The 27,852-nt window shown below is 31.8% G+C and overlaps 1 protein-coding gene across 1 annotated transcript in view; it reads right to left on the bottom strand.

Annotated features, from left to right (window-relative positions):
* The window catches only part of LOC124360003 (serine/threonine-protein kinase GL21140), a 35,735-nt gene extending 11,211 nt beyond the window's left edge, over positions 1-24,524 (bottom strand). Inside the window, exons 1-6 of the mRNA XM_046813228.1 lie at positions 24,367-24,524; positions 17,454-18,130; positions 15,861-15,957; positions 12,090-12,176; positions 7,391-7,550; positions 5,488-5,665 (exon numbers count right to left, since the gene is read on the bottom strand). Of these exons, the coding sequence (XP_046669184.1) occupies positions 5,488-5,665; positions 7,391-7,550; positions 12,090-12,176; positions 15,861-15,957; positions 17,454-18,125 (1,194 nt within the window). The 5' untranslated portion in view covers positions 18,126-18,130; positions 24,367-24,524. The remainder of the gene's footprint in view (positions 1-5,487; positions 5,666-7,390; positions 7,551-12,089; positions 12,177-15,860; positions 15,958-17,453; positions 18,131-24,366) is intronic.
* Between the last annotated feature and the right edge of the window lie 3,328 nt (positions 24,525-27,852).

Genomic DNA, 27,852 nt, shown 5'->3' on the forward strand with positions numbered 1-27,852 from the left:
TAATGTAGATGGATCAAAATCATGTTGTATGGAAAATTTTCTAGCTAAGGGCAACATTTAAAATTTGAACTATCTTGATAGTAAAACATTGGTAAACTCCCCATATGTTTTTCCCAAAAAATATTTATTTTCATTCCTCTACCAATTATAAAAAAAAAAAAACAATCATTTCATTCAAAATCACTTTTCTATATTTATAGTGGTTCCATATTTTTTTTTAAATTATACAGTTCTTTATTTATTGTAATGTTATAATGTTTATGGTTATGGAACAATTATAGACATAACAGGATTTTTTAAATTTGCTGTTGTTCAGTGATACAAAAAAATTATACAGGTTATTTTAAAAGATCCCTTGAATTTAAAAACTAATAGTTCACCAAATACACCTCTATGAAATGTGAATTATAAAACATTGTAAGAGGTTTGATACTGGTCCTTAAAGTCTTTGTGCATCTTCACAAATCTGCATAGTCAAGTTATATTTTATTTTGTTTAACCCTTATAACGTCACAGACGCCGTATGGCGCATAGACAAACTATCTCCAAACGGCAAAGACGCGGTACGGCGCATCGACACAAAACTGCGTCTATAGCAAATTTAAGTTCCTTTTAAATCCGATCAATGTCACTAACGGTATGCGTCAACCATGTGTGTGGGTTATTGACCTATGTCAAGCGTCAAAATATAGCTGTCGCGTTACATTGTTTGAAACAATAGACGCGGTGTCTAGACACTCTCCCCGCCACACGGCACAGACGCCGTACAGCGCGCGCGCTTTTGTTTGCAGTTTGGCTTCAGGTAGTGCGTGTCTAACCATCGCTGAGTCGGTTTCCTTCGTCGTGTTTTCTGTTTATATAAAAGAACACTATTAGGTTAGTTGTATATTTACAATCATGCATTTCTTTTTTATATTTATCACAAGTGTAATTTATATAATTGTCTGGTAATGTTTATAGTTTAGCTAATAAAATTTTGTGTGCCTTTTATTTTGACTTTATTTATATCTACAATTTAATGTCCCATAAATATATGTACGTACAAGATAATTTTAAAATTTTTACTTTTTTATACTTACCATAATTATAGAAAGTAAAAAATAAAAATGAACTTTACACATTAAAATTTTTTTTTTTTTAATATTGTGCCGTTTGCTGGAAGTCGTGAAAAGATATACTGACGTTATAAGGGTTAATATTTATATTTATCAGCTGAGTGTTAACTAAGTCCATCACTCAGAGAGCAGGCAACATTTTTTCTTCTGTCTGTCTGTCTATCTACACGATACCTACAGAACAAATTGAGTTATAGACTAGACATTTTTCATGGAACTTCATTTCTACAGTCCAGATTGCATTTGAAGATGACACAAGTCACTAGATAGGATTTGGGAGATTGTTAGTGAAAGGGGATAGTAAAATTTTTTGATATCATCCATTTGTTTATAAGATGAAATGAACTATCTTGTTTTGAAATTTTACAAGAAACTTCAGCGAACCTTGCTATCTCACATGAGGTTTGGTGTACTTCTACCTTGTTTACTAGTACAGCTCTTACCTTTATATCAGTTTGTGTGTAAAAAATTGATAATTTTACTTAAAAATTTGAATTGAGGTCATTAATAATTTGGTATATTCTTAAAGAGGAGCTTTAATCTTACTCACTATTCAGCCTGTATGAAGTTGTAAAGATACATTCAATATAAGATTTATTACATTTGTTCATTTTTCTCAGATATATTTAGTTATGATTTCAGTGTTTAATCAGGTTAAGCGTAAAAATGGTCAAGTGGTCTTATATTTGCCTTATAATTAATATTTTTCATTCCTATTTCACTTTTTACTTGTCGGTTCAACAGCAATCATAATGGCGCATATTTAAGTAAATGTTGTTTGTGTGAGATAGCAAAACAGGTTTGGAATCTAATTAGTTTATTCACACCAAATTAAACTGAGAAAATACAAGTGTAGTTTTTTAAGTCGTAAAATTAACTAACATAGATTGTTTTGATTTTTTTATCTGATTTATAACAAAGAAGAAAATGAACTTTATATAGCTATTTTTATGTATCATGATTTGTTTTCTAGTATAAGTTTTCACCAAATTGTATCCCCATGTTTTAAAACGGACCACATTAAAGCAATAAAAACAATTCGTCTAGTTTCAATAAGACAAAATGTTATGTAAAATTAAATACTTTATCTCCAATGTGTTGTTATGAATGTTAGGTAAACAGCACCACAGATAGAGAATGTTAAACGAAGCAGATAGGGCACATGATAATGTGTTGTTTATTTTGTTCTAAACCTTCTCTTATGATGCAGTGTTACTTTGGAAACACCCTGTTCAATTGTTTTAACCAACAATAGTATTCATGTTTATAACAAATTTAACATAAACATTAATTGTTTTTATGTTTTAAGTAACTGCCTTAGTCACTTTCTACAAATGGTAAAACTTGTTAAGAATTAATAATATTGTACTGTTATTTAGAAGAAAATTACTATTGATGTGCTAAGCCCAACATAAATTATAATATATATTTTTTTAATAATTGGCAATAAGTTGACGAAACTTGCACTGCAACCTAAATAATATCTTTTTAAACAAAAAATATATTTGATTGGACATTCAGGACAGATTGTAGGGATGGGGAAAGAGATTCTGTAATGTATTTAACTCAGTGTTTTTATCACATAAAACACATTATACATGAAATTAATGAATAATTTGTACTAACAATAAGAATAAATATATTGTATAATTTTATGTAATTGAAAAACTATTGGACAACCAGACAATTATTAACATCAGCTAAATGTTATGTATTTTTTTTACTGTGATACACAGCATCTAAAACTCTAGCTCATAAGAAAAAATATGAGAAGAAATATAGAGGTCTGTTTTAATTTTTTGTAAGGGTTAATCTATATTTTCGTTATAAAACTTGTTCAAGTTCACAGTTTTATTTTAATAAATATGTTTTCAAAATAATACTCAGGACTAAAAATGTTTTGCCATTTAATTCACCACTGTTTAGAAGTTTTGTTGTGTAGCATTATAATAATTGGTGACACATTTAATAAAAATTAAAAATTGAAGCATTACAATATAATTTGTTATACAAAAACAGTTTGTTACATAAACATGATGGAACAATAGTGTTCAATTAGTGTGATTAACTGAATTCTATTATAACGAATCAAGAGAAAGAGGAATAATTTTGCAGTAAATTAAATCCAACTGTTAACCAATTCATTGTTCATTATGTTAATAAATTAATTATATCTAACAAGCTTCTCTGAAAAGCAAATTAAACTTCAGCTAGAAACAACTATAATTATACTGCCATAGCATGTTATTAAACTATTTGTACAAGTCTCAACCAGTGATTGAAAAGAAAGCGAGTGACTGAAACATTTTGATGACAGATTGTCTCAAGTGGTTCTGGCTCAAGTCCAGCTCAGTTAACACCGAGTGGGCAACGAATGTTAATGAGGCTCCCACAGGAGTAGCATACTAATTGAGATACGTAACACAGCTAGATGCTAATGATCTTGCAGATATAACTGTTCAGCTTACAGGCTTCTGGCTAACACTCAACTCTCACTTCCATGTCACTCAAGTTTAAATTGTAGACTTCAACAATTTTGCTTCTATTAACCTCATTAGTATGGTGAATAGTTTCTCGATCAATTGTAAAGAAAAACAAGAATAATATCATAAAGGTACAAAATGTGTGTTTCTGTGACGTGTTTTAATAGCCTATGTTGTGAAAACTAGTTATTTTTCTTAAATTCTTTCTTAGAAAAGTTATTTTTTAAATCAGATTAAAAATATAAAATTTATTCACCACTTTCACTTATACTTACAATATACTAGAGGTTCCCAACTTAGGTGACATGTTAACAGTAAAAGCATTGCATTTTTAAACATATCCCATATTAACTTAAAGTTTAATAGTATATGAGATTTGTTTTGTAAAGTAACTGTTTTGCACAAGGGCAATACCTCCTTAACTTTATTCAATTACCACTACCATATTGTGATATTGCATTTATTGTTTGACTGAACAAATATTCAATTTAATAATTCTGAATTCAGTAATAAAATTCTTGAATCCAAGAATATTAAAACCAACTGATAATTGTCATCAAATCTGTGGGACTTATCGTTTTAAATACAATAAGAGATGGAATGTTCTCAAAAAGTATTATACCGTACTTCTGCTCGCTTAAATCAGTGAACTGTGAGAGGCATATTTTACTGGAGGTGTGAGAGGTCAGCCATGAACAATCACGCACTGTTTCCCACCAGCAGAAAGCGTCAGCCATTGACGTTAAAGAGTAAGTTGGACTAATAATGAGGAAGCGTAGATAGTGCTTGTTGTATTTCAGTAGGTAATAAAACAATGGAAAATCTAAGTGAAAGTTTTGCTAAAGCTACATGATACTAAAGTGGAAACCATTCACATGATTCATCAGGCTTTTAAGGAGAATGCGATGAACAACTCATGGCACATCGGCTTTAAAGATGGCCAAACATCGGTTGATGGTGAACCACATTCAGTCAGATTCTTACAAATCATAATGAAGACGTCAATGGATCATAGTGTTAAAGTTCAAGAACTAGCAGATTAAATATGGATACATGATGGTACATTTAATTTTGACTAAAGATTTCGATGTGACGAGAGTGTTCACAAAATTTGTGCAGAAACTGTTAACAATTGACAGAAGCAATACTGAATGCTGGGTAATGCAAACAGTTACAGTACACTAATTTTTTATGAAAAATCTGATAACAGGTGATGGATGGGTGATGGATTAATGGGTATGATCCACAAACCAAGATGGAGTCATCACAGTGGAAAAATCTGTCATCCTTGAGCCTAAAAGAGCAGAGCAGATCCATAAGTAATGCAAGGTCATGATGACCATTTTTTTTACTTGGGTGGGAATCATGAGTATAAGTAAACACCATTACACCAAACATGGACCTGGAAACCTTTCATTGTCTCTGATGTACAGTGCATTTGTGGACAAAAAAGGGTTTTTATTCCACCATGACAACACAACTGCCTAATCTGTTAATCTGATACAGAATTTCCGCACAAAACACAATACACTGTGTTTCTAGCATATGTTTTTCCCCAAACATATGCTAGAAACTGTGTTCACTGTGTTCTCTGTGACTTTTTTGGCTATGTGACTGAAAATGGCTATGAAAGGAATTTTATTTAAATAAAGGAAACCCATCATACAGAATGCAATGCTCTATCTGAACACCATTTAAAATATATGTTCCAAAAGTGTTTTTAACAACGGTAACTGTTCCTGTTGTCCATTCCTACTGGCTTGAACATGATATTTAGTGTCTAATTAACTCAAGTAAATTTTGTTTTATTTATTTAAATTGCAAATTAGAATGAGGATGTAAAACTATAGTATACTGACAATGTTGGTAAAGCAAGTCATCTTACTTACCTTGACAAGTTCCATGACGAGATACAGTTCGGCGGGTGTGTCATGCTCCGCCACCAGCCTGATGATGTTCGGATGTTGGACACTGCGGAGGATGGCCACCTCATTATCGATCATATGCTCCTTCCCGGCACACTTAGACTTATCAATGATCTTAAGCGCTAACTCTGCACCCTTCACTCTGGAAGATGAAAATAAAACTGTAGGCCTACCAATAACCATAGTATACTTTAATTAGAATAACAATAATAAATCTTTTGAACTTGGAGACTTGCATCTTCATAAAATATCTGTGGGTTTTTTTTGCTGTACATGGATATTTTCATTCTTACCAGACTAATATAGACAAGACTATTATAACAGTGTAATGCCTCAATTACATATGGGAGCCATACCATACTTAGAACAGTAGAACCAGCTTAATGTGACAATGTGATAGGCTGGCTATCATTAAACTGGATATGTAATTGTGATATGAGAAACATATTATGTTATTAATAGTAAATGCACCGATGTAGCAGTTTACAGTTTGAAGGCACTACAAAATTATGAAAATGTTGAATACTGCGCTCAAAGTGTTTTTTGTGACATTAATAAATAAATCATACAAAAACGCTTTTTCTTTCAAAAACTTTGTGACTAAACTAATGCACTGAATTGTTTTTTTACGGCTATATGTGTGCCAAAAAATTACAACTTTCTTTTAGTTAAAACCAATAATTAGAAATTAACTTTACTGAAATAACAAAATAACAATTCTACCACACAACAAACATACATTTGAAAAAGCTGATATAACAACACTGATTTCACAGTTTCTACAAGATCACTGTTTATAAATATAGCTTGGGCAATGCCTTCTTATGGGAAAACAAAGATCTTCACCTTCACCTTCTGCCTCCCCCCCCCCCCCCAAGTTGACATCAACATACATGGGAGGAAGTGATCAAGCTTTCCATGTGGCATTCCTTGCTCATAAAGCTCACGCTTACAAATTTTTTTTTTTTTTTTTTTGTTACCATATCGGACATGACAGGTTTTACTGTACTTTATAATAAACTGAACCAAACACCATCAAATAGAAGAACAATGATATAGTATTGAAAAACTTGCATAATGTCGGTGCATAAGTGTTTTTATAGAATAAATATTTCTAAACTAGTATAAATGATAAAATCTTACTTTATTTAATCATCGCAATAAACCAATACTGAAAAATTTATTTCATGAGCCATTTCAAGGGCAAGGCTGTTAATAAAAAAGTGCTAAATATTGTTTTGGTGATGAATAACGAATTTAACTCCATCTTCAGCATTGCAGAAACATAGTTAAATACAGTGTTTATAGTATCCAACTATTTTGTAAATGACAAGACGTGATCACCTGCACTTCTAAGAAGAAATAAAATTGGTACTGGTTTGAATTATGAGGAGGAACAATTAGTCCAGTCAATGTGAAATTTTTAGATGACAAATATTATAAAACTAATTTTTCTTCCATCAACTACTACCAGATAGACAATTATCTGCCTCACCCGCTAACCATCTTGCTTGTCTCCTAACAAATCTCCAACACATGACAACCGGTCTGATAATGGACATCTCAATGTCGCCTTTTTCTTGTGATAAACATGGCAACCGGTATAATACTGGACATCTCAATGTCACCTTTTTCTTGTGATAAACATGACAACCGGTCTGATACTGGACATCTCAATGTCACCTTTCCTTGTGATAAATTCTCGTTAATAAGCGTTATTCGAATATGAAGGAATTAACATAGTCCTTCCTTGTGATTGCTAATCTTACATACTTACGCTTCTTAAATCTCAAACTGAATTAACTTAGGTAAAGCTTCAACAATTTCTCTATTCATCCTAACATAAGATCTATAGGAACAAACTTACTTGTCAAAACAACGCCTGACGACGGCAAAGTTCCCATCCCCGATGATGAGCCCCACAGAGTACCTGCTGAGCACCTTGCTTGGAATGCTGGGGTTGGAGTCCTGTCTACGGGATCCTTTAACAGACTTTGTCTTGTTTGGTAACTTTGGCACTCCTCGACCTACAATCATACAAAAGACTTAAGTGACCAACTAAAACTGTTATACTGAAGTAATTTGTTATATATCACTTGAGTCTTTCAATTTACCCTTAAAACCACTATTAAAGCATTTCAAGTCACTAACTACATCTTTTAATAAATCACATAAAATGTCATATGATTGTACTCAATTTATTTACAAATATATTTATTGTGCAGTTCTCATTACCATCATGGTTCCCCTAACAAACAATGTAAAAAGCCAAATCCTATGGAGTGACATGCACCAACATTGAACTTGATGTTGCGTCATGCAAAATGTCAAGACTACAGGTCAGTTTGTTCTCGACATCGTGTGACAGACTGACAGAAATTAAATTTTTACTACCCCTTGAGTGAAAGGATTTGTTAACACTCAGCCAATAAAGTAATTTAAGTAAATCGAAAAGTTAAAAAAAAATTGAAAAGTAAAGTTAAAAGTTTCCTCACTAGGAAACACTTTATATATTTACAAATTTCTTTAAGGTTAAACGTAAATTCTATGGTTATATACAATTTAAGAGTTATATTTTGAAATCTTATGACCTAAATAGGTAACATCACTATTAAACATAATTAGAAAGATAATTTTAAATTGCTTTACAAAAACTTGTTGTAGGACAAAAATTTGCACTAAATATCTTGCGAAAATATAAATCAGTATGAAACAAGCCCTAACTCAGATATTATTACCATCTACAGTTAATTGTATAGTTATTTTCAATTATATACAAAAACTGCTCAGGCCAACTTCTCCCAATCTGGTAGAATTACTACGATAGTACGAGCAACCTTGTACATGTACTCGTATGTACATGCAACCTTAAACATTGCCTTGATTGCCTTAAACTATTTGCAAATAAAATACTATATTAGTACAAATTGTAAACCCTTGTAAGTTTAAAATGGAAGTACTGTTAGCATTATGTAACCAACTAATTTTTATAACAGGTTTTATAGGCTAGTGACTATAAATGGAGCAAACAGGTTGCCATGCTTACAGATACAAAGTCTAGCTAGCACATGGGTGGTGACTAAGGTCTTGTTTGCTATAACGACTTCATGTTTATATTGTCTAACATCCAACAGCAATGCTACAGATATTTACTTTCTAGATTCAATCTTGCATTGTTTTGCATTATAAAATGAACTAAATTAATTGAAAGTAATTGCTGCTAAAATATCCATTATTCTCTTTCGTACATTTATTGTAGTATTTACCAAACGTAAAACAGGGCCCTACTTGATTTCTTTTTTTACTTTGAGGGGAAATTATTATAAATATTTAATAATTAATAACTCAATCAATCTCCACATGTATATTTTTCTTCTGGAATATCTTAGAAAATAGAATAAATCTTACAATTGTTTAGTAAGAATATAAATGTATAACAAAAATTTAGAAATATTTAAAAATGATTTTTTATTACATATGAAGTTTGAACTATAATATATAAACATATGATTTTCATTGTTAATATCAAATAGAATATTACAAAAAACTTTAAAACCTTAAAATGATATTAATATTTTTACAGCAAACAGAAACATGATAATATAATACAAATACACTGCAACCATTTGATACAGTTTTATATCCCACTGTATCCCAAAATATAAGTATTCTGCATTAATACACCAATTTAAAATTTCTAAAAAATATGGTTTTTCATCATCAGCAGTAAATATTCTCTAACATTGTTTTACTGTAAGTTAGAGAACATAGGTATGTTAGTATACAAACATCTAAAAGAAATATAAACAATGATACATTCCATTCCATTTCAAAGGTTTTCATTTCATCATTTGTCAATAATATCACAAAACACACACACTTCACCAGATAAGAGCTATACCTATTTGATATTTAAGCCAAGATAAAACTGTCTTTAAAATAATCGTTACTATATTAAGTCAAATAAAGTCAGTTCTTTTTTATTAATGTAGTCATTTTAGGCCCCCGGTAACAAAAACTCTGGCAAATATAACACCATAGTATCCAATTTTCAATTAGATATTCTTTTATAATACTTCACAATTATAAGTATACTAATGAATAAGTATAATGAGAAATATAAATGAGTACAATAATTATTAATTTACTTAAAACTATGTAAAAAGATAACGTCTAGCCTACGGAAAAGGATATGTCCATTCTGTTTAAATTGTTATTTTCTATAGCTTACAAACAAGTCATTAATTTATAGTGGTGTTTATAGCCTGTTACCCTCAAAAGATTATATAATTTATTAAACTTGCATAGTAAGATAAATTAGACATCGCATTAAACATTTAATGCAAAACAAATAATTATTCAAAATTGCCCGCAGCCATATAACTGATTGTATTATCCTTTTCGAATATACCTAGCAGTTTCAAAAATCCACTATTATAGCAAAGCCAAGAAAATTTTGATGTATTTGTTTGGAGGGAAGAGCAACCATCTTAATATTAATATTTAGTTAAATCTATTCATTACTTTACTTTTTGTGTGTTTTTAACCCTTCAACACATTTTTTTTTAAAGTCCAGTCCAACCCAGTCTGCACCACTTTTTTACCCGGTTTCTTTTATTTTGACTCTATTTACTATAAGGAAAATAAAAATTATAAAATACTCTTATAGGGATATTTTATATAACTTTTTACATTAACTATGAACAGAAAAAACCTATTTAGTGATAAAATAAATTAATTATTTATCCTGACCGAGATATAACAAAACTTGGTTACTTACACTAAAAGTTAGTGGTAGTGTGGTAAACCTTGAAGCATTCTTCAAGGCATGGGCCTGCCTCACAAATTGGACACCAATACACTGTGTCTCTCCTCCTTCCATGTTTACTACACACCACACATCTTCTTTGAGGTTTGAATTTTTTCCCAGTAGCAGGAATCTTCTCAATGAAATGCCTTTCTGTAAGACGAGACGGAGGTGGCTCGGTTGATGGCCTACCATGTACTTGTTTAGGAAAACCAGGTTGATATTTTTCGATAATTTCTTTGATCAAACCTAATCTAAAAGAGAGATGGTCTCTGTTTGGATGTTTGGCCTTCCAGATGTGTTTCCAGAATTGTTATATTTAGTAATCGTTTGAACACTTTCAGATACCATTTTGTGCCCCGTTTCCTTTCCATCAAATAACTTTCCAGCATTTGGTCCCTTAAGTCCACTCCACCCATATTTTTGTTGTATTCAACAACAAAAGTATTTGATAGTATTTGTATTAATAGTATATAGTATATGTATATATATATATATATATATATATATATATATATATATATATATATATATATATATATATATATATATATATATATATAGTATTGATATTTGATAGTATTTGATAGTATTGATAGTATTTGAGAACAAATTATTGAGAAAAATCTATGGGCCAACCCTTGAAGATGGAGAGTGGAGGATAAAACATAATGTAGAGTTGAGGCAACTATATATGGACCCAGACATAGTGGCCGAGGTGAGAAGTAGGAGAATGAGATGGGCTGGCCATTTACTAAGGAAGGAGGACAACTCCTTAGTCAAGAACGTCCTTGTAAACAATCCGGAGGGCAGAAGACCACCAGGAAGGCCCAAGTTGAGATGGCGAGACCAGATCAGAAGAGACATAAGAAAGCTGGGAAGAAGGGAAGAAGAGGCAATGGATAGAGAGATCTGGAGGCAGTGTGTTGGCGAGGCGAAGTACCACCTTGGGTAGCAAGAGCCACAGCAGTAAGTAAGTAAGTATTCAACAACAACTGCAGGTTTCAATACTTCTTTGTTATATTTTTTACAACAATACATGATGTAAACAAACCACGCGGGACGACTATTTTAGCCGGCGGCACTCGAACTGTGCAGTGACTGTTTGTCATCAGCTGACCCACTATCGATTGTTTTGCTAAACGGAATCGATAACAATAAATCGATATATAACTTAACCATTCGATATTTCAACTCAGTAGCTTTAAAACGAGTATGTGTTTAGAATATATTAGTCTAAAAATAACCGGTTATTTGCTGAACGAACGATCGAATGTCACAAAACGTACCGCGTACATCGCGGTGTGAGCTCATTGGAATAACGTAAACGTACCACGTACGTCGCAATTCATTGAAGGGTTAAGTTAATAGTTTAGTTTAAATTTAATAGGTATATGTATGAAAGTAATTCTTGGTTTTCACGTTAAGTAAGATGAATAAAACAAAACTTTGTGTTTTTTTATAAAATTTATTTTTTACAGTTTCTATTTTAGCCAGTGTTTACGCAAATTTAAAGTAATTCGATTTTTAGTATAGTGTCTTGAAATTAAGTCTAAAATTGTTTTAATACCAAAATTTCTTGGTAACAATAGAACACATAAAACATTTTTTTTTTTTATTTTGATAATGTGAATAATAGATTTATAAAAGTTAATTCTGTATCAAATTACTCCCCCTCTCCAGGCACTGTTTAAATGTTCATGTTTTTCTAAGTAGTACACAAACAATTTAAATAAAATAACAGATCTACTTAACTTACCCAATTCATCGATGCAATGAGTGCCTGACTTCAGTTCTCCGCCAGTTCGTCTCAGACTCTTGCGTTGCGCTTGAATTGCTTTCAGTTCTGAAAAAGAGTGTTCATTATAGAACTTCTTTACATAACATTTTAACTATGTATATATTAACACATTGACCTAACAATCTTTCCCAACTGCATATACCTAGAAATCCAATTTTTTAGAGGATTTTGTACTAATTTAAACAAATTAACTTCAATTATGTTTTTGTATACATACTGTGTAATTCTAGCTTGATTGTTTTACTCGGGCTCAGATCATCACTGAAACTATTCTTGTTTTCCACTTTTTTGTTGTGCCCTTAGGGCAAAAAGCTGAGAAATTGCACTTAATCCTAAAAGAACTTTTGATCTGCTTCCGGAGTGATAAGATATTCTGGATGGGCAAGGTTGGATGTAGGGGCCGCCAGCTGTCAAGAGGAAGGATTTCAAGTATTAATTTCAGTCATGTCTTCTTGGACAAAGGCGAGGCCAGCTCCATAGCAGCCTCTCCAGTCAAAGCAGACAAGGAATGCACACCCTTATGATAGAAGCTAGAAACTGCCTCTAACACTTAGGGATCCACCAACTCTTAACAGTCATCCACTGCATTAGAATAGAGCTATCGATCTACCCTTGCACCCCAATCTGGACCTGCGGTTAGTTATGTGTCGCTCCTGAACATCCATAGGGCTTCCCAGATTTGACACATTGGTTTTTGCTATACGAGTGTAGGTTCAACTGGAAGGTATAAACCAGCCATAAGTGAACCCTCCTGGAGATTCCACTAGTAGTAATAACACGATCATTGAATTTAATTTCAATTGAAGAGGAAGAAAGTCCATCATATTCCATGTAAAGTTCGATTGCACTACCGCATAATCCACCTTGCTGTTTACAAAGCCTCAAAACTCTGCTGTATTGTATGTTCAGTTACTGTATTTTCAAACAATCATAATAGCCAACTGTTGCATGAAAATCTAGCTCAATTCATTACGAAAATCAATAATTCTAAGCTCCCTGACAAGTGCTGTGACTTAGTGAAGAAACTAATAGCTACATGCAGTGTCTGCAGACAAGATAAAACCACCAGGTATTCTCTGACATACATAGTTTGCATTGCTCCATGTAGGTCAATGGCTTGACAAATTACATTATCTAAACTTTGCACCGTTTATGGAGCAAGTAACCACATCAATTTCAATTAATTTATATTCTAGATGAAAAACTTTTGTTTTTCTCATAACAACAGCATTACAGACAAATTGGCTTCTATATTTAAATATCCTATTTGGAAAATTATAAATGAAGATTTTGTAACTAGGAAGTACTGCTCTCCATGTAATCCTCCATGTAAATGTTATATAATCTATTATTTTTAGCAAAAACTATGAGGATTAGATCTTTACTGTTAGTTACTTTGGATTTACGATTTTTTAAACAAATATTATGCTGATTTGTGAAAGAAATGGATTGAGAATAATTTCCTATATTCACATAAGACAATCAGTTAAAACTTATCCTGAAGGATTCGTACAATTTACATTCCCACTCATCTAGGTTTTAAATGTATGGATTAAATGGAGATTATTGCTTGTTTTTGAATGTGTTCTTTTTTAATAGTAGAATCCGTGAATCGTACAGATTCAACATTTATAAAAGAAAATGACTTTTAAAATAATTTAATTTAGAGGAAAATAAAACTATTAATTGCTCTTCAAGATGCTATGCATACTTTGATAAGATACCAAACAATAATTTGACAGAAATTGAGAATAATAATAAAAATTAGTTCCAGTGTAATCAATACTGTACTATTTTAAATCCACAGGTGCTAATCATCTGATTATCAATTGTCAGTGTTATCTTTCAAGAGACTGGCTTTCAATAAATGCACACGTTAACAATAAATGCCCGATTTGAAATTTACTATAGCCTAGTTAAAGGTCAAATATTTTGATTACTCATTGAAATTCCCTACTATCATATTGTATAATGAGAATCTGTGCAGTGTCAACAATGGTGATAGCGAATAGGTTTGAATTCATCCTAAATTAGCCTTTATTTACCTATTTCTCTAAATTGGTCAACATCTCACCAAAACCATATTTTTTTCTAAGAGAGCTTTAAACACGTTATAAAAAAAACTAATTTCATTTACTAAATTAAAACCTCATCAATTTTATCATAAAGTTAGTTTTTCGGTAATTGTTTTTTTTTTCCAAAAATATTAAAATTATGTGGTGGAAAGTTTCTTATTTATAGTGCCATATTCATATAAAAGTCATATAAATCTTAACAGGTACTGATACCATATGAATTGCCTAAACATGACTATTCATCTATGGAATTTCCACTTGTACAGTCAATTTCCTATAAATATATTAACCATTGATATACTGAAATGTTTTCAAAGACAAATTTACTGTACAATAAACTGGTTATTAGTATATACCCTGACGTCAACATTATTTTCATCATTCACTACTAATTCATTAGTGAGAATGCTTATCACATTTGTCAATGATTCATTTCCTCTGGTCTACCCACCTAATAAATGACAAATGACTTCTTATCACTGCAGTTGTTTTCTTTCATAGATCCTAGATTTATTAATCTTGAAAATAGCTTGAAATGGTTTTATTAACGAGTCCCAAGTGGCATAGTATCTAACATTCTAAGAGTGAACGGTTAAAAGAAATATATTACAACAGATGTGTTACAAATAAAGTTTACATAAATTTTAACCCATTGACTACCAATTAAAATTCAAATATTTTTACTCTCAGGTACCGAATTAATTTTTCACTTTTCAATGGAAATCGTGTGGGTGTTTAGGTCAGTTAAAAATATTAAACGGCCTTATAGCATGTTAAAATTGTATTTTATTATCTTATATTTTAAATATTTAGTTGTCTAGTAACAATAGAATCTATACCAGATCATCTACCACTAAAAATAGAATTATGTGGATTTTTAGTTGGCCTTGGCCAATCCCCAAGTTTGAAAGTTAGGCCTTTTCACAAAACTTTTTTCATTTCTTCATGGCCACTTTCACTCCAGATTTTGTCATTAAAGTTTCCATCACTCACTTCATTTTTACTTTCATTGAGTATGTTCCCACACTAAAACTTTCAGAAAATAACTACGTTATTTTACCGCAACGTCATCATTTAATGAAGCGGTACACAAAAATCGATTTCAAGAGAGTCAACCTGCTCTAAATCGAACATCTTCTGACCATTGATATAATAATATAGACAAATACAAAAATAATCAATATCAGGAATATTTTTCAACTCGAAAATTAAAAACAGCATGATGGGGCAGTGCTGTCTAATTATAAACAGCATGATGGGGCAGTGCTGTGTAATTATAAACAGCATGATGGGGCAGTGCTGTGTAATTAGGTAATTATGCCGACGCTAACTGATGATGAGCTTTACGTCATTGGTTAATATATTTATTGGTTATATACCGGTATTGGTTATATACCGGTATTGGTTATTACCAATGGGTTAATGAGTATTCTAAACAATTTTTAATATTCTAAGAACAATCATTACGAATTTTATTTATTCTTTATCTTCCTTTAATGGCATAAATATTTTAAAATCAAAATGTAGTTAGCTTTCTCTTGTAAAACATAAAATAATATAAGTATTATTGGATAAATAGAAAAACCTAAATTTATAGTATTACTAAATATTTATAAACTACTGCTGTTTAATTTTAAAATAGTTCTTTGGTTACCTTCAAATTCCAGCTCAAAATCGTCAGAACTTAGACGTTCGTTTCCATACACAAAAAACACATCATCTTCACCGAAGAAATCTTCTAACGCAACAACCTAAAAGAATAAATAAAACTTTTACTATATTACATTACATGTAACATATGTATAAAATTTTAAACATTGTACAAAACCTGGATGTAAGGTGAGTGAAGAAACTGAATATATATGGAGTGGAGTAATTGGTGATGGATGGTGATGGAGCACTCACTGGGCCTCGTTATTAATTAGAAAAGAATAGAATAGAATATTTATTGTCTTTAAGCCTTGTGAGCAATGGACATTGTCAATAATAAACATATGGCATTATAATGAGATAAGAAAAAAAAACAAACACACAGAGATTGATATTTCAAAATTACCTGTTTTGATTTCTGTAGTATATAATAGAAAAGGTAATCTGAAGAGGAGGGTAAATATTTAATCTAACACAAGAGACATAGTAAGCTAATCAAAATGTATACTCAAGCAGCAGAGCAGCTGTGTATCAAGTATGACAAAATGCTTTAAAGTTTACTGGTATCCAAAAATCTTGTCTTTAGCTTTTTAATAAAGGCATTGTGCTAAAAAGAAATGCCTATTTTCTTTTTAAACTTAACGTAATTGTTCTCTTTAGCCCACTGGCCTATGAAAGATCTTATCCTACAGAATTTAAGGAACAGATTCTGAACAATAGAAGGTGATAGTTACTGGTAAAAAAAAGCTCAGATCTGTCACCAGAACCAATCTGTATATATAACTCTGAACCAAATCTGAAGCTTTAAGACTCCGCAGATATCAGTTCTTCCATCTAAAATGTTATTAGTGTGGGTTCATGTTTATTTCTGATCACTGCAGCATTTACTATGACTACCATTTAGAATGAGTTACATACATTGATATAGTAGTTAGTAGTAACAACAACCTCAGATCATATGTAGTATTAAACTACCTTATTTTTTTATGTTAAAACAATATTCTAGAGTTTATGTAGTAAAGTTGAAACTGCCACTTTGGTACATGAATTACAATGAGTGTACTAACAATTGGATAAAACCACAGCTAGTGGCATCTACTATGGACAGTATGTTACCCACTCCACAAGATTTATAAACGGATGAAATTAATTAAAAATGTTAGTTTAGACTGGTTATGAACCATCCATTTTTATAGGCTAATTATGGTGTTTTTACCTTTTTACACAAAGTATTGTTTTGAATACAAACAAACAAATTGTGTGATAATTCTTCACAAATCTTTTTCTAAAATATTCAGGTATTATATTTGCAGGGTATATAGAAACATTGATTTGGTTTTACCACCAGAAGTTGATCTATATCATTAGTTTGAACCTTATTCAGTAAGACTGTTGAAAGAGAAGTTTTCATGTCTTGTCATCACTTATTAAATGAAAAGTTTTCCTGTCCTATCATTACTTTATAAATGAAAAGTTTTCCTGCCTTATGATTACTTAATAAATGAAAAGTTTTTCTGTCTTTATCATTACTTAATAAATGAAAAATCATATCTATGGAATGATAATCAAATCAAATCAGGAAAACAATGTCACTTACCGGTACACCAGAAGAAGTAAATACTTTTCGCACAGCACCAGTGTCTAATTTGGCAGTGTCAGTTATTGTTGAGAGAGCGTGGTCAAACGACGGTGCATTTCTTTTGTTTAGTAAAAGTCTTAATACTTTTCTAGGCCTCGTTCCGTTTCTAACAACTACAATTATTCTAGGACGGATAACATTGTTCGTAGACCTCGCACTGTTTAAACACGGCGAGAGTCTAGTTAGAGATCTTGAAGGTTTCACTTTGGTTATGCTGGACGAGGACACAGAGTACTCGACACGTTTGAACGTCTCACCGGTACCTGAGCACACATATAACTTCCCGTCCTCCAGTTCTTCCAGCTGCGATATCTTTCGCCCGTCCATGGTGAACAACATCCTGACTCCGCTGGGCAGGTTCACGTTGTCCGACAGAGCGCGGGTGAGATCAGTGAGAAGACTGTCGAACGATCGGTACCGCTCAGGTGTCACTGCCATCACTACTCCCTTGTAGAATTTATCCCCGTTGCACAGGAACCTGATTCGTTTTGCTTTTCTACCCCGGAGAGGAGAGCTTTGTACGGCAAAGTCCGACACATGTCTTTGTACTTCCACTGAACGAGGGTTGTAGCTTGATACTTTGGTATTGTTTTGGAGTATGCTTCTGTCTCCACCCACTACTAGTGACATTGCAACTGAAATGAATTCAGAAAAAAATCATTCAATGTCAAAAATGTGCTTGATAACAATACAGGTCTTTAACTTAGAACTAACTGATAGTTAATTGATATATTCCTCCCCAAACTTTGGTGGTTACTTACAAACTAATCAACGTTACTTCTAATATATTTATGCTTACCCACTCTACGAAAAATATGCCATTTTGGTTTTAACGGAAAACTTCCCCTTGCACACCAACAATATTGTTTTAAGAACTTGTGTTTCCAACATGTTATGGGATTCCATACCACCAGACCCCTGAGAGTTATAGTTCTGTCACTGCTATTCTAGAAATCGAGCACTGCTTGATATTATATTGACACTTGACTTTAATACAGGTTAATTATTTGACAGGTACCATGGTGTTTATAAGAACACTAAGGTGTATTTTACATCCCACATTACAAAATATATTGACACTTGACTTTAATACAGGTTAATTATTTGACAGGTACCATGGTGTTTATAAGAACACTAAGGTGTATTTTACATCCCACATTACAAAATATATTGACACTTGACTTTAATACAGGTTAATTATTTGACAGGTACCATGGTGTTTATAAGAACACTAAGGTGTATTTTACATCCCACATTACAAAATATATTGACACTTGACTTTAATACAGGTTAATTATTTGACAGGTACCATGGTGTTTATAAGAACACTAAGGTGTATTTTACATCCCACATTACAAAATATATTGACACTTGACTTTAATACAGGTTAATTATTTGACAGGTACCATGGTGTTTATAAGAACACTAAGGTGTATTTTACATCCCACATTACAAAATATATTGACACTTGACTTTAATACAGGTTAATTATTTGACAGGTACCATGGTGTTTATAAGAACACTAAGGTGTATTTTACATCCCACATTACAAAATATATTGACACTTGACTTTAATACAGGTTAATTATTTGACAGGTACCATGGTGTTTATAAGAACACTAAGGTGTATTTTACATCCCACATTACAAAATATATTGACACTTGACTTTAATACAGGTTAATTATTTGACAGGTACCATGGTGTTTATAAGAACACTAAGGTGTATTTTACATCCCACATTACAAAATATATTGACACTTGACTTTAATACAGGTTAATTATTTGACAGGTACCATGGTGTTTATAAGAACACTAAGGTGTATTTTACATCCCACATTACAAAATATATTGACACTTGACTTTAATACAGGTTAATTATTTGACAGGTACCATGGTGTTTATAAGAACACTAAGGTGTATTTTACATCCCACATTACAAAATATATAAACAGTTACAATCATCACATAAAAACAAGTTATGGATTTTGTGTCATTAATTTACCATATATCATTGGATTTTATAGATGGATTTGGACTGCTTCCCATTACAAGCGTATAATTAACTAATCATATATATATATATATATATATATATATATATATATATATATATATATATATATATATATTAAAATAATTACACAAAATCAAACATACTTCCAACTGTCTCCAGGTAGTTTAAGAATTTGAATGAATTTTGCAAATTTATAATACAAGTAACCAGTCAGTGGCAACTATCTATTACTCTGGTTGTCACAAATTTGTTTTCTGTAACTTTGTTTATTAAAACAAAAACCTAATACATGAATAATTAGAGAATAATTTCAATGAAACAAATCACTTGTTGAAATCTTTGTTGTAAGGCAGTGCTATATTTCAAGGAATAAAGACAATACAGAAAACCCACAATTAAGTCTTTACTATATAATAGATTAATGTGACTAATTATACAGGCTATGATAGAAAGTGAGAAAATTACGTGAAATCTTTAGACTACATTAAAGAAAAGGATGTTAGATTACAGTCATTAACAGGATTCTCTAGTCTAGTGATTATCCTGTGACCATCTCATAACACGTTATAAGAAGCCTACCATTTGAAAAACAGTTAAGCTCACTTTAGCCTGCTAACTGACAGACAAAATGTTCTCAATGCGTCTGCTGTTCTAAAAACATACTTCCTGTATAACATTAATTACGGTTCCTTAACGTCAATTCAAGACCATTAACATCACAGTGCAAATATTGAACAAACAGAACTTCTGAAATAGGTGACATTTTACCACCACAGTAATGTTACTAATATCTCCTACTAAATAACCATGTTATTTTCGTATCAGGTTATTGAAGAGCAACAGTAATTTCCATATTACTTAACCGTGTATTGGTTATAATAATGAATTTTAACTTATTCAAAATATAAAACCTTACAATCCTACTTCAAATTGGATTTATAATAGAAAACAAGATATTTTCATTAATGGGATAAAGTTAAGGTTACCAAACATCCCGTTCTGACAGGACAGTCCCGCTTTTAAGTTGTGTTCCGCTATCCGCAAGAAATATGGGGCAGGCAATTGTCCCATTTTCTATGAAATAAATTTAAAGATTAATCAAGTTTAAGTTCACCTATGCAGTTAAATGGGGATTGGATAAATGTCTAATGCAATAGTGCAATGGTTTAGTGCCAGCAGTCGTAATAAAGATATAAGTAATACTATATTAATATAAGTACAATATTAGAACTATTAGATTTGTTGAGATAATATTTGCCACTAAAAATTGAAGTAGAAGTGGATGACACACATGTGCTTACACACTCTGTTACTTGGGCCCAAAACGACACTAGTCGTTTGTTTTATTGCTACAGTATGATAAATATACCTTACCACATACTCTTACCTACTGTGAAATTTTCACTTGTTTCCAACGGATCACAACCATTATAGCAAATTAGTAAATAATTAGTTAAAAATAAGTGACAAGTAAAAGTAACAAGAGTAAAATAAATAAATGTCAACAGCGGCATGGCAATGTCATCGTTGTGCAGCACTCCATTGCAACGGGCAAAAAGAGCTCTTTTGAAGGATGCCAACAAGCCATGATTTCTTTTTATTAACAAAATTGTATAATATTTTATGTGGCAATGCTCAAAATGTGTTTCTTTAATAATGACGTTTCCATGCCTGTACAAAATGTTGAAGTATTCTGATGATTCACATGACAGTTATGTGAAGTACAAAAATACTTCAAAATCCTAAAAACTTGTAGCTACAGACAAGTTGGCTTGTTTTAGCAAATCTATTATTTTTTTATATGGTAAGAGAGAAGACCTCAAAGTATCAACTCTGTCGAGGGTATCTGGGGCCACCACACTGTTCACTGTTCAAGAGAACCACAACTTTCACTTTGACTTTGTTTCAAAAGTAATTTTTATGTTATGATCCAAAAATTCCATTCCACTAGAACAAAATTATAAGCTGTTGTAAGACAAGTATTTGAAAAACTCACCAAATATAAACTTAAAAGACAAGCTGCAAAACAGAAATTTTTCTGTGATGACAGACGCATGCAATCACAAAAAACTTTTTTATTTTGAAGAGATATGTTATTAGTTTGAGGGGATAAAAGTCAAGACATTACATAGTCTGTCTCAGCCTCAGGAAACTCATCATTGTAGATTATTTAAAGGAAGTACTATAGAAACGTAACTTAACAAACAAAGTAATTTCTTTCAGTAGTGATAGCAACCAATATGTTCAGTGGTGGGGCTCAAAATAGTGAAGAGAATACCTACCACATATTGAACCAGCTTGCTGGTAGAGATATTCTGGGTAATAATTATTTATCACACATTATTAACAATGTTATTAAGTGCACCTAATTACCCGCCAGTAGATGAAAGCATTGATGTTCAATGGGCTATCTTACAATGTTGGGTTACAGAAAGACTTGCACTGGTGCCGACTGTATAGAATATTATGAAGTTGCTTGTGCCACTTAAAGAGTACAGTACCTACTTTCTTGTTCTTACCTAAATGGCCTGATGTTCTAACAACCAATTTGAATACATGAACATCCAGAACTGTGGCTGTACATGGCCAAGCAGCTATATTCTACCAATAAACTTTAAACTTATAAGGTTGGAGTGTTTCAACTTTTGAGCTCAAAGATAAAATCAAAAATTATTTTGAAAACAACCTTTAAATAAGGCCAACATCACATTTACCTCATATCTTATAAGACAAGAACTAATACACAGTTTTAAAAGTACATGCTAAGTCTTTAACACTTTTTGATTTTTATGAAACTTATTTCTACCATTTAGAGCTTGAACAGCACATTTAAAAACTTTGGTAATGTTTGAATGAGAACCTGATGACACCTTAGATGGTCTTATCAACTAATGTCAATACCTAAAAAAATGTCACCCATTTCTGATAATCTTCTCAGTTCTTTGATGAAATGGCCTATCCGTACAATAAATTATTGAGTCATATTTTCACATGAAATGAAAACAATTTACAAACCAACAAACAAACTTAAATAAACCTTTATCAATGATGAGTACATCAGCAAAGTAGTAGAGTTTGTACTTGCCCCTCTGCAAGTTAGCACTAATTTAAAGTGTTTCCAGCAATAACAAAATTTTGAATGCCGGGGAAAATTTTCAGTGGGTGTTTTGCAATTCACTTTAGGAAAAAAATTAATTTTGGCTTGAGCTATCCAAAATATTTATTCAATGCTACAATCCTAAGTTGTTAACAAAGTACGATACTTTGGTATTATCCGGAGGGCATTGTTTTTTAAATTCTTCCTTACTGGAGACCTAAAAAACTACTTATTAGAAAGAAAAGACTTTATTTGATGTACTATGAAAATTACATGTCATTATGAAAATCTGTCCAAATTTTCTACCTCCCAACAGGAAGTGATGTCTGTGAGGAGGCTACTCGGTCCCATCTACAATTTTTATTAGGCTATACATACGTGCGTGGGAGGCAGAAAACAAGAACCAATCGTAATAATGACATGTAATTATCACAGTAAGTCGAATAAAGTCTGTTCTCTCTAAGGGTAGACTTAATAAGCGGCCTACACTCGTTATTCAATTGTTATTATCGAATGGTTCGATTGTTTTAATCCGTAGAAATAATTCGATATTACAATTGATTTAACTAACCATATGATTTGAACTTATTAGTTATAGTAATTTTAATGTAAACAATAAACAGCAAGAAGTAACTAATATTTGTAAACTTTGAAAATAGCAATAAATATGAGGAAAATATGTGAGATATTTCTCACAAGTGACTGTTTATGTGGCTTCAACATATGGATTTGGCTCCTAGTAACCCAAGCGGAGGATTCTTTCCTCCATTTCACTAAAGCGGTTACTCAATATCAAGCTAGGCAAGTAATATTGTAAGGTTTCTTTGATATCAAAGTCTAGGCCTTAATTAGTTTTGTAATTTTATTGTTAAATATATGTTTTTAAAATTGTAATGTACGAGATTCTTCTTATTACGGTTATTTATAACTCTTATTGTATGCGATTTTTACATATCGAATTTTTCGATTACAGCAATCAATAACGAGTGTAGGCCGCTTATTAAAGTCTCCCCCTTTCTAATAATATTGTTTACTTCGGTTCCTAGTAAGAAAAACTTTTCCAAATATAGTGGCCTCCGGATAATAGCAAAGTACCCAAATTGCTTAGATGATAAATATTATATGTAAAATTTAGAATTTAAGTAAAGGAGACTTTTAATTTCATATAATACCTAATATAGAAATAATAACTAAATATTTTTCTAATTCAACTTCCACTCTTAATCAATCAATCTGTAAGGTGTACTGGCTTTAGAAGGAAAATATTGGACACATTGGTGAATACAAAATTCTACAAATTACAAAAGTATTATACTTACATAGTTTACATCTAGCCTATTTGATATCATTAATCAATAACTGAAGATAGTCGTAAGCTTTATTGATCTTATAATTCTTTGTTTTATAAAGAAAAGGTCTTTCATTAATTTAGAATGTATGACCATGAAGGAACAAAGTGTTAATTTCATAGGCTAACTTAATAACATCTACAGGTTAATAAACATGCTGTTTCATGATGTTTCAACCTCCATAAGCCTGGTGATTTGGAAATTAATCTTTAAAGGAAAACGTAAAAAGATCAAATATGGATGATTTTACAAATACTGACCACGACTTTCATAAATTCTTCACCTATGACTAACCATATAACCAATTTAATTAGCCCTATTGAACTCACCTAAGGTTGCCCGTTATAAAACGAATATAATAGGCTAGGTCTAGGAAAGATGCTTTAAAATAATAAATTAATTCTACTTACATTTTTTTAATAATTATCAGTGTTTGAATTTATGGCTAACAACTAAACATATCAGTAAAATTTTAAATTCCAATTCTCAGTGTTAACAGCATAACCTATAAGTGATGGAAACAAACCACTGCCACTATAACTATGACAGCCTGTAAGAGTGAGAGTGACCAGTGACCTGAGGAATATCTTCTTTGATCGAAAAAAAATAGAATCATCTGGAAAACATTGCTAAATAAAATAGTTGTTGAACTATATGCTATAGTTTTGATTGACGTGCGTTGTTATACTCTCTTCACACAGAAACGAGCAAAAAGGTTTTCTCAGTTTCTTGTTTTAAATTAATAAAATTTGAGCTAAATTTAAAATGTTAATAAAATACAAAAAACATCTTTTGTGTGTTAATTGTGTTAAAGGAAATTGATCGTCTAATTTGATGCATTATACAATTAGAAGAACTTGGTTGATTGGGTTATACATATAAATGATCTGTATTATAGTAGAGAATTTATAGCATGACCGGTGACTTCGAGATGCGCCGTAGGCAAAGACGGAACTAAAGTGGTGGGGGGGTGAAGCGGCTCAGTCTGTTGCCGTATTTAGCCTTGTGAACTTCGGTCTCCAGTCTTCTATACGTGCCGCCCAAAAAACATTCGCTTGTGCCAATTCACGAGTTGTAATACAATTTGTGAATTAATTGCGTTGTGCTCATTACGTTTTAAGTAAAGAGTTTGTGATGGATCATAATGTAAAAAGTAAAATTTGAGGTAGAAAGGTTATACACGGCCAAGCAAGAGAAGTGCTTCCCATTTTGTGAAACGGGAAGCAGAAACGAACACACTTATAAATTTGAAGAAAGTTCAACAGCGTGTCGTAGAGGCAACTGGAATTTCTGAAAGTACGCTGAGACGAATTTTGAAGGAGGAAAAAAATAAGTCCAATTGGCAATTCTTTTAGTACGCCCAACAAAGTAAGAAAACGCAAACATACTAAAAGTGATCTGGACAATTTTGATTTGGGTGTAGTTCGAAGAACAATAAATAATTTTCATCGACAACGGGGTTTTGTTATGTTAACTATTGCGTGTGGATCGTTGGCGTTATTGTTATTTTAAGTATACATCATTAAATTAACTTGATACAAGTTGGTAGATAAAACTGAGTTTTTTCTTATTCTACTGTGTATATTGACAAATTAGTTTAACCAGTTTTATATTAATTTTTAATTTAGCAGCTAGGCTATGTCAGTTGAAAATTTTGTAGTGTATAATTGTATCTACTATCGTAAATCCTGAAGCTTACACGGTTAGTATATGATAAATTGAATTTAAATGGCTAACAAAGCGTAACAATTACAATTCTGAACTGTTGTAGTCGTTGGAGATCAAGAATAATATAAATTCCTACCCTTTCCCAATTTATGAGAACCCTTTCTTACCACCAGGTATCTCTAATGCGAACTCATTAAGAAGGGTGAGCTATGAACACAATTTCGGCAGAACATAGTCATTGTTAAGATCACGTAAATCCGGTCCCAATATTTCCAAGATTTCCTGTATTGAATTCCCCATCATAAAAGTCCGTCGCCGTAACTTCAAAAGAGTCTAGATATGTTCAAATATTCTCAAGGTCTCCTATACTAAATTGCTCATCATAAAAGACCACCGTGGTAAGAACATAAGGGTCTAGAAATGTTGGCAAACACTACAATATTCGGCTCCCGCCACCACTATGAGCCGGGAGCCGAAAACTCTCAGTAGGGTTAGTAGCACCGTATTCACTCCCCTACTTTAGATTGTGCCCCCACGCGCTCAACTCCTCCACTCCTCACGCGCATCCCACCGGTCATGCTATAACTTCCTTAGAGTACTAATAATAACTCAAAACAGTTTAGTGGATCATGAACTATTTTCTCTCGTGCTTCTGTTTCTCCCTCCTTGGCAAATTAATAGTTTTCATCTGTTTGTAACCTCCTGCGTAGTCTTAACTGGATTGCGGGTGTTCTTTATAACTTTACCCTACTTGGACTTATTTTCTTATGTTAGGTGTCGTGATCAGAGAGATAGGGGTATGCTACTACAGTATTTCACAAACATACAATTAGATTGAGAGTGTATGTAAATGTGTTGTTAAAACCCCTGGTTTTGTATTTGATATGGCCCTCCTTAATGTTTTTAATTTCCTATTACAAAAGGGGGTTTGTAAAGTATGTATTTTTCAATTATGAACATTGTTTTTATTCTTTTAGATCTTAAAAGATGTTACATACTAAAGGACATTACAAATTGTTATGCACTTCTTGAATCTTTTAGATAAAGAAAAGTGGTTTTATTTCTTAGATCTGTTCAATTAAAGTAAACAATTTTGATTTTTTTTATACAGTATTATTATTCAAATGTAAATGTTGTGTCTATTCATGATAATAATTATTAATATTAAATAAAGATATATAATGTATATCTTCAACACATTAGTAGTCGAATTTAGTGGGTTTTTGTATCTTGATTTGTAATTAGTGTCTCTTTTATAGCTTCTGAAGTAGTGCAATGTCCATTCAAAAATAGTGATAACATTTTCTTGGTTTCTTTGCTTTTAGAAATAGATGGCTGAATGTATAGAGAAGTCGAATACATCTTTGTAGCTGAGTCTATGTTTGTTTTCTGATACTCCATTTCCCGTTTCTGTAATTGGTATATTTGTCTGTTTATGGCTTAACCTCTATCAAGCTCAACAATACAATGGAGTCTCCTCAGTTTTTCTACGACTATACCGTAGAGCCAAGAATTTGAAGGAGAATAACTTCGTGTAAGCACCCGTTCTCCCACACTTTACGAATTTTCTCAATAGGGTTGAAATGTTTTGTTTCTATCACAAATTTATGATCTTATTAAATCGAGTCTTGTCCGAACATTTTGCCCAAAATATTGTTCAGATGAAGTTTTTGTTGGAGAGATTATTATATTATAGTTCTTCCTTTTGGATCAAATGGAATAAGCAGCTTATTACTTGCTATTTTGTGTTTCACACTGTTGAATGCAATTTCACAATTTGAATTCCATTATTAAATTTGGAGTTCTTCTTTAAATGTTGGTTTAAAGGCTGTAGAAGTGTATGCATGAGGAATAAACTTTGAGTAGTACTCACTGTTACACCAAGGATTATCCTAAGTTCCTCGATATTGTTTGCTCTGTTATAGCTTGCACTTTAACTGAAGATTTATTCGGACCATTAGCACTAATTACATGACCAAGGTAACTTATTTCTTGTTCAAAGAACTTACATTCATCGAGATTCAAATTAAGATATAATCCACTTATTCGCTGTAAACACTTTAAGGTTAAGTTCTTGCACTCTTGTAATGTTGATCCTTAGATTATTAGTGTCATTAAAATATGCAGCTGTTCCTACAGATCTAAAGTAGCATCATTCATGAACTTTTGAAACTCATTTGGGACACTTTTAATACAAAATGTAAGTCGATTCATTAGTTCAATTACTA

The sequence above is a fragment of the Homalodisca vitripennis genome, chromosome 4, assembly GCF_021130785.1.
Source record: "Homalodisca vitripennis isolate AUS2020 chromosome 4, UT_GWSS_2.1, whole genome shotgun sequence".
Lineage (NCBI taxonomy): Eukaryota > Metazoa > Arthropoda > Insecta > Hemiptera > Cicadellidae > Homalodisca > Homalodisca vitripennis.